Genomic DNA, 14,711 nt, shown 5'->3' with positions numbered 1-14,711 from the left:
ATGGTCCGTTGAAGGTCACCGATTAACTTAGAGCTTGCCAATTGTGACAACAGGCTGGCAAAAATAAATTGGGGTGTCTTTGCTATTTTTTGCACAGAAAAAGTAAACAACCTTCAAGTGTTTTCACCGAGTTTAAGGGCTCAGGCCGGTACAGTTGTTAACCAGACTATTGCATCTTTTTAAAATAAGAATTTTAAGCGTTAGTGTTCTGACTGTCTGCAGTAATCACACTCCCGCACAATAACACCTGTTACATACCAGTTGAGTCTCTTGAATACAATTGGTTTATACGTGTACCTCAACGAAGTAAAGGTTAAAATGTCATAACGAATAATCACAAACTAAACTTGAGATCCTATCATTTCTTGGATGAAAAAGAACCAACCGTAACAAAAATGCATTATGAGTGGATCGCTGTTTTTGCCGCTTAAAGAACGTTGTGGAAGTTCAGTGTTCGTTGAGCGCTGACGTCTCGATGTGTTTTGTGGTAAAGAAGTTGTCATCTTCTTAAAATAACATCACTTCTCATGGCTTGTCAACGGGAAAATGAACCAAACTTTGCAAAAAGTCTTACGATGTTAGTTACTAGAGCAAATGCTGGCTCCTCTCGCAACTCACACCTTTAACTGCGAGCAGAGATGTTCTCTGAAAGGATTGTTTTACCCGGCCTTGCCGTGTTAGTAACGTGTTTGATCGCAACCGGAATTTACCAACTCCACAAAGGTAGTTATTTTGACCAAACGATCTTCAAGCGATCATTGAAGAAGGAGAATAAAACCGTCCCTTTAACAGTAAATTTTCCTACCAACTATCACGCCACTGGAAGGCTGTTTCTACCACACAGTAATATCGTGGAGCCGTTTGAAATTTGGTTCACAAAAGATTTCAACCGAAGTCGCATCGACTACTATTACGGTAAGTTATTTTAATACTACAATACTAATTAAATTATAGCTTGTGTTTTAAAAGTACTGGTGCTCGTCGCGACGGGAATTGATATAGTTTGAATATAATGTGATTACTTTATTTACTCCGCCAGTAATCCATTCATAATCCAGACATTTCCACGGTCGATTTATGAATCGTGTTGAACTTTTTGTTGGGTCCGCCCTTTTAGTACCAGGTGCCGTTGCCTAGTTACTCCAGTCTCCAATCAAAACACAAGGTCTGATGTATTTATGTAAGGGACATTAGCGCTTCGTATTGGGTCTAAAATAAGTAGATATTTTAATAAATTGGTTTGTCTAAGTTAAATGATCAGGGCCTCCAGATTTTCACCCCCATTCATACAGAGAATAAGGTTTGCTGTCCAAAACCTCGTGGCAGTGTATATACTTAGACAAGACACACGTGACATTGTCATTTAAGCCGTTGGAAAGCTTTCCTCTTTCAGCTTTTTAACAGAAGAGTAAAAGTGTTTTGTTAGGTTATTTTCCGCTTGCTTAAGACAAACCTTTTAAAAATTCGTCGGGGAGGGGAAGGGGGCCAGGGGGGGAGGGGGAGCGAGAAAAAATTGAGAGAAGAAAAGGGGACTGGGGGTAGCTGGCGTAAAATCAAATTTGCCCGCCGTGATTCTAACCTATGACGCCTGCGATACCAGTTCAGTGCTGTACCAACTGAAAAATAGCCCAACTAAAATTCCCCCGGGCTAAATAGTGGAAATATATTTCGTTTTCGGTAAAAATCAGTGCTTTTCATGATCCATGAGTTAGCTGTGTAATAAAACAATTATTCCATTCAGTGACTTAACAACTTGCTTAGTGCTTCGTATCTGAATGTCAATAAACTCAAGTATAACTCGCTGGTGTGGAAAAATTGATTAATAATTTAGTGACTAGCAGACACTTTTTTGCCGTTGTTAGGTACAGACAAGACTTATCAAAGAGCGGACCTCGGCAAACATGGCGTTACATTCAAGGTGGTACCAATGTACACAGAAAAAGATGGGAACTATATCGGGTGCTGGAAACTCGAGGGCCACAAAGGATGGCCCATAATCCCTCAGCCCATAGTACCTAATATGTCCTACTTTAAGGTAAGAAGTCAACTCATTAACGGGATAACTAGTATGAAAGTAGCTTTGACTTGTTTCACGTGTTTTGACCAATATTAGAAAGATTTAGCATCGCATATACATGAAACGCGAACGGCAAAAATGACCACGTGACAACGATTTTCCGCCGTTTTTCCCATTTGCCGGTAGCCGTTTCGTGGGAACTACGTAAATATCTCTTCCTTTTTTCTTAAACATATAAGTAGTTAATGGTTGAAAACAAGTACTCCAATAATTTTTCCGGCAAGTCCCATTATAACAATTTTAAAGTTTCATGTTTGAAAAAATCCTTCATAACTCACTCCTTAACGCACTTTTCTTCATGAACTCACCACAGTGAGTCTCAAAACAGCTTCATCGAAACTCGCAAAATTAGCTGAAGTCAACAGATTCACGCTATTTTACGTGAAACGTGAAACGGCAAGGTAACCTTTGCCGTTTCACGTAAACTCGATGTTAAATCACTAATCTGGCAAACCAGTTTCTCAACGGAAAGACTCCTCCATGTAAAACTGCTTAAGAAATTTTATCGTACACTCGAGATAATATGATAGTACTTTTATTAACTGGTTCCCATTCTCCCTCAGTACGCCGGTGAGGAAGTGTACATGGGCACGCCTGCCACTAGGTGGGAATACCGCTATATGGTGTATGGCTTACTGAATGCTCACACTCTTCTGGTCAGTAAGCTCGACCCAGTCCGTCCCGTGCGATATGAGATGAAAGGTTATGACAGTCTAATGGCTTCCTACTTTGACAATTATGTTCTGGAATACATCTCATTCGAGGAGTGGAAACCTGACTTGGAAAAATTTGAGCTACCGAGAGGTAAGTTGGTTTAAATCACGTGGTCGGTTTTTAGGCAATTTTTCTTGCAATTAAGTTTCCTCGCAATTTTGTTGCGACACAAGTTGCAGGACTCGTTACCTGTTGTAACATGCCCTGAAATGATCATGTCTCGCAATGTTTTTGTTGCCGCGACAGTTGCAAAAAGTAGAAGTCAGTTTTACCTCATGTAACGGTGATTGCAACAAAAATATTGTGAGACAAGTTCAACTTGTGTTGCAATGGCGCAATGAACTGAATTGCAAGACAAATTGCCTAGTGCCGGCCTTTACAGAAGTTCAAGCTTTCTCATGTTTTGAAATGCTGGTTCGATCAAACTGTCACTCGTGAACAACGACAAGTGGAAGAAATGACAAAGAATGGCGTATATATGCGGAATATTTTCCTATTAACAAAAGCGCAGTTGGTATAAATCCGATAGTTAATGGCGGCAACTGATAAGAAATTGTTTGCGTTGAGACGCCTCTGTGTGTGAATTTTGCTTATTCAACATATGCTTTGTTTTATCAGACCAATGGTGTTATAACTGGTCTCATAGTCTGGACTCTCATTTTGTATCAAACCCTATGGGTGAGTTTATGTCCTATGGAGAAGACATAGTAGAGGAGATGTATCATATGTATAAACAGCATCACAGCAAGGTTCACGACTCCAAACATGAACACATCAAGAGGAAACATATATTTCGTCATAACATGAGGTAGCTATGTGGTTTACATTTTTATTTACAGTTATTTTTGCATTTTTTTAAGTTAATAAATTGTAAAGGAAGTGTTAAAGTAAGTATAAAACAAACCACATCGGTGAAAAGAACATCTCCCCTCCCCTCCGCCTCCCTCCCTTCCTTTTTTGTTTTGTTTTGTTTTTTGTTTTTGTTTTTTGCCCTTGTCCTAATTTTAGCACGGTGAAAAAGCAAAAACCGCATAAAATACCTCGGAAATGCTTGCTACGCAGGTTAACATGCGATCAGCTGTCAACAAATAATCATAAAATTGTACATATTAGAGCTGATTGAATGACCAAACAAATGGGTGATGGTAGCCGCACATGTACGCCCTAGAAGGACTAACAGCATTGTATTTGTGTGCTGCTTGTTGCAGGTACATTAGGTCAATAAACAGGCAAAATCTGAACTATAAATTGGCTCCGAATCATTTAGTGGATCTTACAGATGCGGAATATGATGGACATGGAGGTTGGTGAAAATGAAACTGTTGTATTTTACTTCCATTGCTGTGTTATAGAATGTGGTACCAGACCAGTACAAGCTAGGTATAAATAAATTACCAATGCCGTAGGCGGGTAAAGTATCAGTGGAGAGAGTTTGAAGTACGAGTTCTATCTGAGTCATTACCAGTAAGGTAGGAGTGAAATACGAGTGAGGTACGAATGAGTTGCAAACGAGGTACGAGTGAGGTCCGAATGAAGAACGGGTGAGGTATGAGTGACCTCCGCGTGAAGTGCGAGTGAGGTACGAGTGGGAAGTACGAGTGAAGTACGGCTGAAGTACGAGTAAATTACGAGTACGAGGGAAGTACGAGTGAAGTAAGAACGCAGTACGAGGGAGGTACGAGTGAAGTACGAGCACAGCACGAGGGAGGTCCGAGTGAAGTACGAACACAGCAGGAGGGAGCTACGAGTGAAGTACGAGTGCAGCACGAGGGAGCTACGAGTGAAGTACGAGCGAAGTACGGGTAAGGTATGAGTGAAGTGCTAGCGGCGTAGTTGTAAAGTACGAGTGCCCACCGACTTTCCGTCTAGAGTATCTTTGCTGTACAACAAATGACAGGTTAATGTTTTAGTTCTTTTATGTATTAAGACGGACGCATTTGAAATTTTAACATGCGTTATTTGGTGTTAAACGTTAGGTCTTAGCGAGGATAATAGCACAAACCACAAGGGTGGAGTCCATCTTGAGGAGCACCATGAAGCTTACAGTAACATGAGTACTGTACTGAAAAGTGTGGACGTACCTGATGAACTGGATTGGAGGGAATATGGTGAGAGTAAGGAAAGATAAAACCTACAGACAGTTAATACCTTCTCCACACCACGTTCATAAGAAATGTATGGGGACAAGTTGGAAGAATTTGTTTTTTGATATTATGGGTTAAAGGGTGAAAAGCGGCTATTATTTGAGCTTAGGGTTAAAGCGTTAAATTTGGAGCTTAGGCCACGTAGGACAAATTGATTGAAAGCGAAATTCATAGGCCTTATCACGGTTTTGACGGGTAGGCAAACAGGCTTGAAATAACAGTGTTTGTATGGAAATCCGATGTCAAATAATTTTCATAAAACATCGCTTCTGAAAAATTCATGAATTGGAAACTTTTGGCACTAGGAAAAGGATTTTAAGAACATAATTGGAGGGATGTAGCTGTGACAGAGAGCGTCCAGTCGTGTTTTGAACTTTCCATACATTTCCCTGTATTTTTTCCCGCGAACTATTTTTAGTAGCAGTTCACGGCTGGTTTGCTATACAGACAAATGTATGGAAAGTTCAAAACACGACTGGACGGTTTCTGTCACAGCTACATCCCTCCAATTTTGTTCTTAAAATTCTTTTCCTAGTGCCAAAAGTTTCTGATTCATGAATTTTTCAGAAGCGATGTTTTATGAAAATTATTTGACATCGGATTTCCATACAAACACTGTTATTTCAAGCCTGTTTGCCTACCCGTCAAAATGGCGTCGAAAACCGTGATAAGGCCTATTCTCAACGAAATAAGGACACCTAGAAAATTTCAAATCAGTACAATAAAACCGGAAAACATTACAGCGGTTTCCAATTTATAAGGAAATGTATGGAAAAGTGACGAATTTAAAGATGTAAAATGCATGTGCAGGCAGGCAAGACAGTAGCTTTCCACACAATATCTCCTAGACATTAGCTACCTTAAGCCAAAATTTTATCGAAATCGGTTAAATTTGAAAATTTCGAAAATTAGAACAAATGTCTGAAACACGTGAATCCTTCTGTAGTACAACCGATTTTTAGAGCGTTACGACAGCGAAAATTGAAAACGTCGGCCCGACGTTTTCAAATTTGAACCCATTTTTATTTCGGTCATCTGCCGGCGAAAATATCCCTGGATATGAAAGAAATGTGATGGTATATCCGTTCGACATTCAAATCCTAGCAGTGTGCAGGATGTTTGTCCAATGAACCTAGTTTAATGGCCTTAGCTCCCACGAGTCTCCTGTAGCTCAATGGTAGAGCATCCGAACTAGTAATCGGAAGGTCTTAGGTTCGACTCCTGATAGGAGCACTCGGATTTCTTTTTTCCGAGTATGCCTGCGTCACTTTCTAGAATAATCATCATTTTCATTTTTTTTTTATCCCTGGATAGTTTCTTGCATTCTGATAGTATTTAATTGAAATTTTGGTCATTATATCTTGGCTGCTATCAACAGAATAGCGTCTTTTCGATTTTCAATGTGTTACGAAAATAGCGTGATACTGTCCCTTTAAATATTTACGTGTGAAAAACGCAAAAGCCAATTTTCATTGAAATCAAAGTCGAGCGAAAGGAAATTAATCCATTCGTATGCCGTAGACCGGCTGTCTTTCACATGGTATACTTAAAACATAAGTTTTAATCTCGCAACTTTTTTTTTTTTTTTTTTGAAATAATACAACAGTCCTGACAGAAGAGCACCCCATGCACCAAAGGTCTCTTTCAGCCAGCGGAGAACATTTTTCACTCGGTAACGATACCTTGCCTGACGACAAGACAGTGAGGGAGGGAACTGCTGACCCCTAAGCCATATGAGGCAGCCCCTTTCGCAACCAGCTACTCAATATCTGACTGAATTGCACTGTCATTCATGCACATATAACTGTGAACAGGTGTATTCCATGTGGTACGTTTTGAGGTTTGAGCATGCGTACGTGCTAAAACTCAGATAACGAAGTTTTGGAAGACCGCTTTTATGGAAAACTGAAGTTGTATACTGCTGATTAGATTTCTTAAATCTCGCTGCTTTAATGCTGGAAATCGAGTAAGATTATTTCAAGACAGTATTCCCAAGTCTTTAAAGGTAACAATTCTGCTATTTTTAAAAAAGTGACTTTTTATTTTAAGAGCGGCTTTCCACAAATATCGACCAAGTGGTGACACAAGTCAAAAAAATCGATTTCGTTCATATTTTGCTCATAGGTAGTCGCTAATGAGAAACAAACTGAGCTGTAGTTAGTTTTTCAAAATACCGCTTCCTTTCGAGTAAATATGCGAAAAACGATTTTGTCTCAATTGAGCTCAAAGTCCGCTTTTGGCGGGATGGAATTTTCCTTAACTTTCGACGGCTCGCGTATCAATCCGCAGACTGTTACTAACCTTCAAATGACTTTTGTTGCTTTATAAGGTCTTCCTCTTCTTTTTCGCGGGAAAACATTTAAAACCTAAGTTACTTTTACGTCCGAAATAGGTTTAGAAGAACATGCTATAAATGCAAATTTTCAGCAACCACATTTTAGCACTAAAACATTGCCAATTTTACCCATGGGCGATAACTTAGATTTCCCTATAATGACTTTCTATGGCTTCCCTTTATACCTATTTATCATAATATAAAAAAAAAAAAGCTCTCGGTAAATGAAAATAAATGATCCGCTAGGATTCAGATTTATCAGCATTTTCTTGAGATTTGGCGATCGAAGCGCAAAAAAGATAGCGTGACAGACTGTCACGGGTACAAATAGTTTTTCCTATTAGAAAAAAATGAAGCGACATTTTTAAAAGGAAGCATTTTTCATTTGCAGTAGAAAAATCTTTGGATCGAAAGTTCGGTAGCGTTACTGACCAATATATATTGCGGCTGCTTTTCATAGATGGAAATTCCAGAGTATCCGTTCGCTCTGATGCGGAGTCCAATTCGTTATTGTGGCTGAATATTATTGCGTTAAAACAAATAATTGGAAAATTTCTTTTCCTCTTTCTTTATCACTGCCATGGATGAATTAAACTAGAAATAGTTTAAACGCAGCAGATTTGAACTACATTAATCTGATTAGAAGTTTCGACTGTTATGTTGAACTGCATCGTTTGCGTGAAATATACGTGAAAAAGCACACGCACACAACGACAACAACAACAACAACAACAACAACAACAACAACAACAACAACAACAAAACGACAGAATTCTGAACGTTTAAGGGAAAAAGTAATAACAATAAAAACCGTGACAAATTTAATGAAACCAAGATAGTGGTCAATACTCGTGTTATTAATAATAGATAATGTTATTTTGCTGCGCTTTTTGATCCTGAAATATTCTTTGTGTGAGGATGAACGTAATTAACTAATTAGATTATTGAACGTCGCAGTTTCAGACCTATGAATAAATTGAATTATTATTACACCAGAGAAACAGTCAGGAACTGTAAACAAAACGGCAAGCATGATAGTTTGCTGTTCTTTTAAGTCGATATTTGGTGGGCCATGTTCGTTTACTCGCAGAGACAGAACAAGGTCCAGCGAGATAGCACCTCTGCCGTCCAGAGTGTGTCCTGTACAAAGAATATTGACCAGCACAAGTCATGTCAGTTATGGTTTTCAAGATGTAGGGAACAAGGGCCATGTTTACAACGCCAGAAAACATCAAGACAATGACGATTTGGGCTTAGCTGTTGAGAAACATTTATCACCAAAGACACTTATCGGGCCCGGTAAGTTACCGGGTCTTTCGAGAAACGGGCCCAGGGCTTATAAGCCGCGGCAGTTTACGGTATTCCTGGATAAATAGGAGAGAAGGTACCAAATGTAAGAGCCGTAGCATGTCCTTATTGCTACTGCGGCCGTCAAATTTGGTCAGTACGTTTGCTAATTAAGTCCCACACCTGATAGATAGGAAAGGACTTGTTTCTGGAGAGAAACGAAAAAGAACTAAAACAAAATATTGTGTCAACAATATTAAGTCACGAATGATTTAACTTTGTTGGTCTTCGAATATAACTGATGATGGGCCCGTTTCTGAGTATTTATTCTACGTGCGAAAGTATGGAATCAAACGGACATTACTTACGAAAACTAGCCCCTGTATCCCCATTGAAACATACATTGAGACATTGCGGAAACATATAAATCTTTATGGTGACACTTCTGGTTCATGGTTGTCACGCAACAGTGTAGCTTGCGAGTTGTTTATTAAAAAAAAAAAAAAAAAAAGAAGGAAATGTTTATTAATTCGTAAACTGGATTGTTTTTTTACTCAGAAGGTAAGAGTACAGAAATAACTCCAGTGCGGGTTAATGAAGAATTCGATGCTAAATTCTTGTTAAAACGTGCATGAAATCAGGGGCACCCAACGACAGTTTTCTCTCAGATCCTTTGAAACGCTATTGTAGGCTATCTGGAGTGCCTTTAAAGCTCTATAGGTTCATTTTAGGCTGCACTATAATATTTTTATCTGTTCGGTCATTCTAGGGGAACTTCGGTCTTTTCGAAATAACTAGGGCATTTTTGTCCATTTCCCGAAAACCTTAGGTCTTATTTCCTTTCCGAAAATCTTAGCTGACCTTTTTTCGGTACCCGAAACGACATTTTTATTAATCCGAAAACACTAGGCCTTAAATTTTCCATATCACGAACGTTCGAGGTGAAAATTCCCCTCAGAAAATTGTAGGGGATTAAGGACCTTCCGAACAGATAATTTACCGAAACGATCCATTGGGTGCCCCTGATGAAATGATCATGAAATACTGAAAACCTCGTCGTCGACACACTAATATGCTTGTATCGAGCGGGAATAGATGAAGAAGATGGCCAAAACTTATGTTTGATTTTTCATTAAGGTATCAGCTTAGTTTCCGTACCTTTGTGTCTCAAATTGACGCACGTTTTTGCTTCTCTTTTGGCTTTCGTGGTGCGCGGTCACCGGCTATATCACGCCATTGTTTACAATGCGAATGCCAGATTTTCGACAGGGTAGGTGATAAATTCGCGGCCCTGCGGGTCACTTAAAATAATTTACCCAAACTTTTGTTTTGATGTTATGATTGATAAGTAGACAGTGAAGCCATAGAAGGTTATTTTATGATAATCTAAGTTATCGCCCATGGGTAAAATTGCCGGTATTTCAGTTCGAAAATTTGGTTGTGAAAAATTTGCATTTATAGCATGTTGTTCTAGATCTGTTTCGGGCATAAAAGTAACCTAAGTTTTGAATGTTTTTTCTGTAGAACAGAAGACGAAGACCTAGAAAAGATATAGATGTTATTTCATGATCCGTGACTGGCTGTGGATTGATACGCGGCCGGTCAAAGTTAAGGAAAATTCCGCCCGACCAGAAGCAAATTTTGAACTCAACCGAACTAAAAATCGTTTTTCGCTTGTTTACGCGTAAGGAAGCTCTATTTGGAAAAACTAACTGCAGCACGTTTTCTTTCTTACTAAGGCCTACCTATGAGCAAAATATGAGCTAAATCGATTTTTTGACTTGTGCCACCAAAAGTTGATTTCGGTCGATATTTGTGGAAAGCCGCTCTTGACAGGCCTGCGTTTTAATCAAGAACAGTTGCGTGTATTTCAGCACCAGGCTTTCAAGAAAACAAAAGGATAAGTCAGAAGAATTGAACAGGAACTTTGATCGGCTGAAAATTACCGTGTTGTTGTAATTCAGAGCTTCCGCAATATTTTGATTTCACTTTGGTACGAGGAAACAACACGTATACCTTTCTGCGGGAATTTCTTGCGTTGTTTTTCCAATGTTTCGGAATTTGGAGTGCTTTGTTTGATAGAACTTTCAACGAGAAGCGACATAATTACCAAATTTTAAGGAAGTACCCGCTTCAGGATTAAATGGGGCCAGTGCTGCCAAGGAAACGTGTCCCATTTTTGACAGCACTACTCCAAACTTGACTCCAAGAAGTTCCCCTTTTTTCTCTCAGGGATAGGCTAGTGTGACTTTTAGCTCTTCCGTTGCCTCGCCTCTCCCTTCACTGTTGCTTGCAAACCTGACAAATGAAAATCGCCGTGACTGACAAGCGTTTTGCTTTGGTTTAGGTGCAGTGACTGCTGTCCGAGGTCAAGGTATCTGTGGCTCATGTTATGCGTTGGGTGCCGTGGGAGCTGTAGAAGGAGCGTACTTCATGAAGGTATGAGCGACTTGTCGGGCGTGTTACATATCGAAAAGAATGAAAAATAGCATTTAGTTAACCCTTTACGTTCTTGGCAGTCCTTCTAAATCCAAGACATTGCCAGTCAGTGTAAAATTTTTATGGCTTTTCTTAGCAAGTATTCGAGTTGTTTTAAAACCCACAGGGAACCCTTACAAAGGCGTTATGATCGTCTTCGTTATTTTTCTACTTTTCTTGCGCTGGACTTTGGTTGCAAGTCTTGTTTGAAGAGTTCACACTAGGCATTAGCTTCAAGGTCAGCCTTCGTTCTCACATGAGGTCTCGCATTTACTATGTACTCCTGACTGCCTGCTTGACAGCAGAATACATCAGTCATTGGCTCATTGGGGTATTTCTGTTTGCATTGATTTTACAAACGCAAAAGGCGCGGTACTTTATTGCATTCATTTTAAACAAGTTATGTAGTAATACAGCATGCCAGATATTCTTTATTTTGAAGAGATGCTGTTCTTCCTCAGACAGGTCGATTGCTTGAACTCTCTGCACAGCAGGTCATTGACTGCTCCTGGGGGTCTGGTAACCATGGCTGCAGAGGAGGCTGGTACAACAAAGCATTAAGCTGGATTTATATGAATGGAGTAGCGAAGGCAAAGAATTATGGGCCGTATTTGGCTCAGGTGGGGCTGTAGTAAAAGTACAATTATCAAGCAAGCACGCGGGAACTCCGCATGCGTAAGAAAAATCTGTTCTCGTATTTAGACTAGTTAACTGGTTAACTTCAGCTGGTTTAATTTCTTACATTAGTAACAAAGATAATGGAATTCCAAGGTGTTGCTAATAATTATACGAACATAGCTAAATACGAACCGTTCTGGGGAACTCGAAAATTTTTAAGGTCGTGCAGTTATAAATATGCTGCGCTTTTCTCTAAAGGCACATGATTCACTACACGATCCATTAACAAACGAATCTCACCTTCTCTGAATGAGCAACAATGCTTATCCGCAGTGTGGCTGTTTCCGACACCAGTTTACAATGAAATATAACTTATTCAGTAAGAGGGTTTCTGCAAATAATTAAAACTGAGAGGATTATGTACCATTTGTTTTCAACACAGGAAGGGACGTGTGAAACAATAGGAATTAAAGAACGCATCAAAATAGACGCCTTCGCCTTTGTTCCTAAGTACAATAATAGTGCACTCAAGAGAGCCATAGCCAAATATGGTCCAGCCTGTGTGTCAATCAACCAGAAACCACTGTCGCTGAAATTCTACAGTTGGGGAATCTACGATAACCCTGAATGTGGTAAGTGGCCAAGAATTTGGAAAGTCTGTGTGACTCGGAATGTCGAATCGATAGCACCGTATTTCTGTCTTCGAGCAAACACTAAGTTCGGGGTTTATTATCCAAAGGACTATGGTACCTGAGATTTTTGTAGCGGGGGGGGGGGGGGGGGGAAGAGATGGCACTATATATTCGGTACTGATTTTGTAGTAGATTGGCGTAAACTGATAAATTTGAATGATATTGCGTGTTTTCTCTTTATCTGTCACGATACAGACAACAGTTTCACACGTCACACGGTTCTAGTGGTGGGCTATGGAAAAGAGAAAGGAGTGCCTTACTGGTTAGTCAAGAATTCCTGGTCTTCTTCCTGGGGTCTTGATGGTTATGTCAAGCTCGCGTGGAAAGACAACATTTGTGGAGTAACAAAGAACCCAGTTGTTGCTCTGTTTAAAGACACCAGTTTTCAATTCCCTATAAAGGAGAAAATAAATTACGTGAATCCATTGGATCCAATCTCTATGGGAAGAAAAGTGCATGCGCAGCATAGACCGGGTTTCCATAGAAAAAAAAATGGCTCTAGTTTCCACGGAAACGTCAAAAGTACAATTCTGAAAAATTCACCTGCTGGAGTCAGTACTAAGGTACTTGTTAGGAATAATGCCGAACAACTTTCAACAACAGTGAGTAACTCTTTGCGTGAAAAACAACTGGATGAAAAGTTGAATAATGCACCAGTAAAAACTCAAGCAAATACAATTCCTGCAGATATGGGAAATAACGACATGGCGAGGACAAGGAATCCCTCGGTTTTGACACGGACAAGTGTTTTTCATGCACAAAAAGCAGACAAAACGTGGTTACATAAAACGGGTGAACCGTACACACAAAAAGAAGTGGAAAACCCGGACAAACCGGTTGAGCCGTTGAATACAAAAACTAGTACAGTTGATAAACAGAGAGAAGATGGTAACCCGGATAAAACGATTGAGCCGTTGAATACACAAAAAAATGAGCTTGAAAATAAAAACGAATATGAAAACCTCGACGAAATGGCTGAGTTGAAGAATGCACCGTTGAATACAGAAACAAATGTATTTGATACACAAGAAGATAAAAACCGTCCGGGAAAAACTATTGACGCACCTTTTAGCAAAGAGACAAGCGAACTTTTTACAAATGATGCTTACGAACACGGGAAGAATTTTGCTTTGTACGATATTCAGGGGAATGATGAAATAGCTTCTAATCGCAATTCAGTTTACAGTACCTTAGAAAATCAGAAAGAAAATGTTGAGCCAGACTATTATTATTACCCTTCGTATGCGTACAATACGTACAAAGCTTTTCCTGTGGAATATACAACACAAAATGGAGTTATAAGGACAGGAATGGAAGGGGTAAGTCCCCCTGATGAAGAAAACTTTGCGGAGCAGAGATATTTAAGTCAGTGGCGTCTCAGCGAGCGAGCCGCTTCAGAGCTCGATGAAGCTAGTCGTCGCATGCTAAATACGGTCGAGGATGTTCCTTTGCTAAGTTTGCAAAAGCAGCAGGAACTGCTGATTGAGAAACATGAAGATCCTGATCAATTAGCAACCGTTAAACCGGCTACTTCGGCTTCTACTGTAAGAAAGCCAACAACGACAGCAACAACAACAAACACACAACAATCTGAGACAAGAACAGTGAAAAGTAGGCAAACAACTGTCCCTAAACCTGTGAGGCATTACTCGGGAAAGCTGCAGGACATTTATGATAAACTTGAGGAGGTTATTGCATCAAGCATGAAGAAGAACAGAAAGCTTAAAAGGAATCACGTCCTTAGAGGTTACTAAAAACGGAACTGGGTTCTATTTTTCACACCAGTTGTCTATGTAGGGGTTAGCAATGAAACAAGATGAACAAACTTGGAAAGGGAAAATGCCGGAACTTAAGTTTAAAAAGTTTAAAAAGAATCACGTCCTTAGAGGTTACTAAAAACGGAATTGGATTTTACTTTTCACACCAGTTGTCTATGTAGGGGTTAGCAATAAAATAAATGAACAAAACGAGCACAGATCATCCGTTTTGAAGCCTATTTTTTATACAAAAAAAAAACAAACTTGGAAAGGGAAAATGCCGGAACTTGTACTTCAGTTATACCTACCGACAGGATTAACCCCCGGGGCTTCCGGGCCTCAATCTGTTAGTGTAAATAAAAAAGGATTTTTCTACTTGACGACGATTTTAATTTCGGTATTGATTTTCCAAAGGTTGGCAGCAATGGACCGCGAGCTGTCGTTTATTTTCTAGGCAAATATAGCAAAGATCGCGCGATTCTTTCTTTATTAAAATTATTCTTGTACAGCTTGCACTATCTCTGATTAATAACAATGACTAGTCGCAGTTAGTTCCCGAGTCGCTAGCAGAATATTTACCACACCCCTTCTTCTTGGCTAGATAAAAGA

General features: G+C 39.6%; 1 protein-coding gene across 1 annotated transcript; it reads left to right on the top strand.

The window, feature by feature from the left end:
* The first annotated feature begins 306 nt into the window (after positions 1-306).
* Positions 307-14,305, top strand: LOC146485978 (uncharacterized). Its single transcript, XM_085102714.1, has 10 exons — positions 307-915; positions 1,863-2,035; positions 2,641-2,881; positions 3,410-3,599; positions 4,000-4,094; positions 4,768-4,899; positions 10,905-10,996; positions 11,497-11,655; positions 12,096-12,285; positions 12,541-14,305. The coding sequence occupies exons 1-10, from the start codon at positions 639-641 to the stop codon at positions 14,097-14,099; spliced, it is 3,108 nt and encodes a 1,035-aa protein (XP_084958840.1). The 5' UTR covers positions 307-638; the 3' UTR covers positions 14,100-14,305.
* The last annotated feature ends 406 nt before the right edge of the window (positions 14,306-14,711 follow it).

This window comes from Pavona decussata, unplaced genomic scaffold, assembly GCF_977016875.1.
Source record: "Pavona decussata unplaced genomic scaffold, jaPavDecu1.1 SCAFFOLD_23, whole genome shotgun sequence".
Lineage (NCBI taxonomy): Eukaryota > Metazoa > Cnidaria > Anthozoa > Scleractinia > Agariciidae > Pavona > Pavona decussata.
Note: the sequence above shows the minus strand (reverse complement) of the source record. Positions and strands in the feature narration are given on the sequence as shown.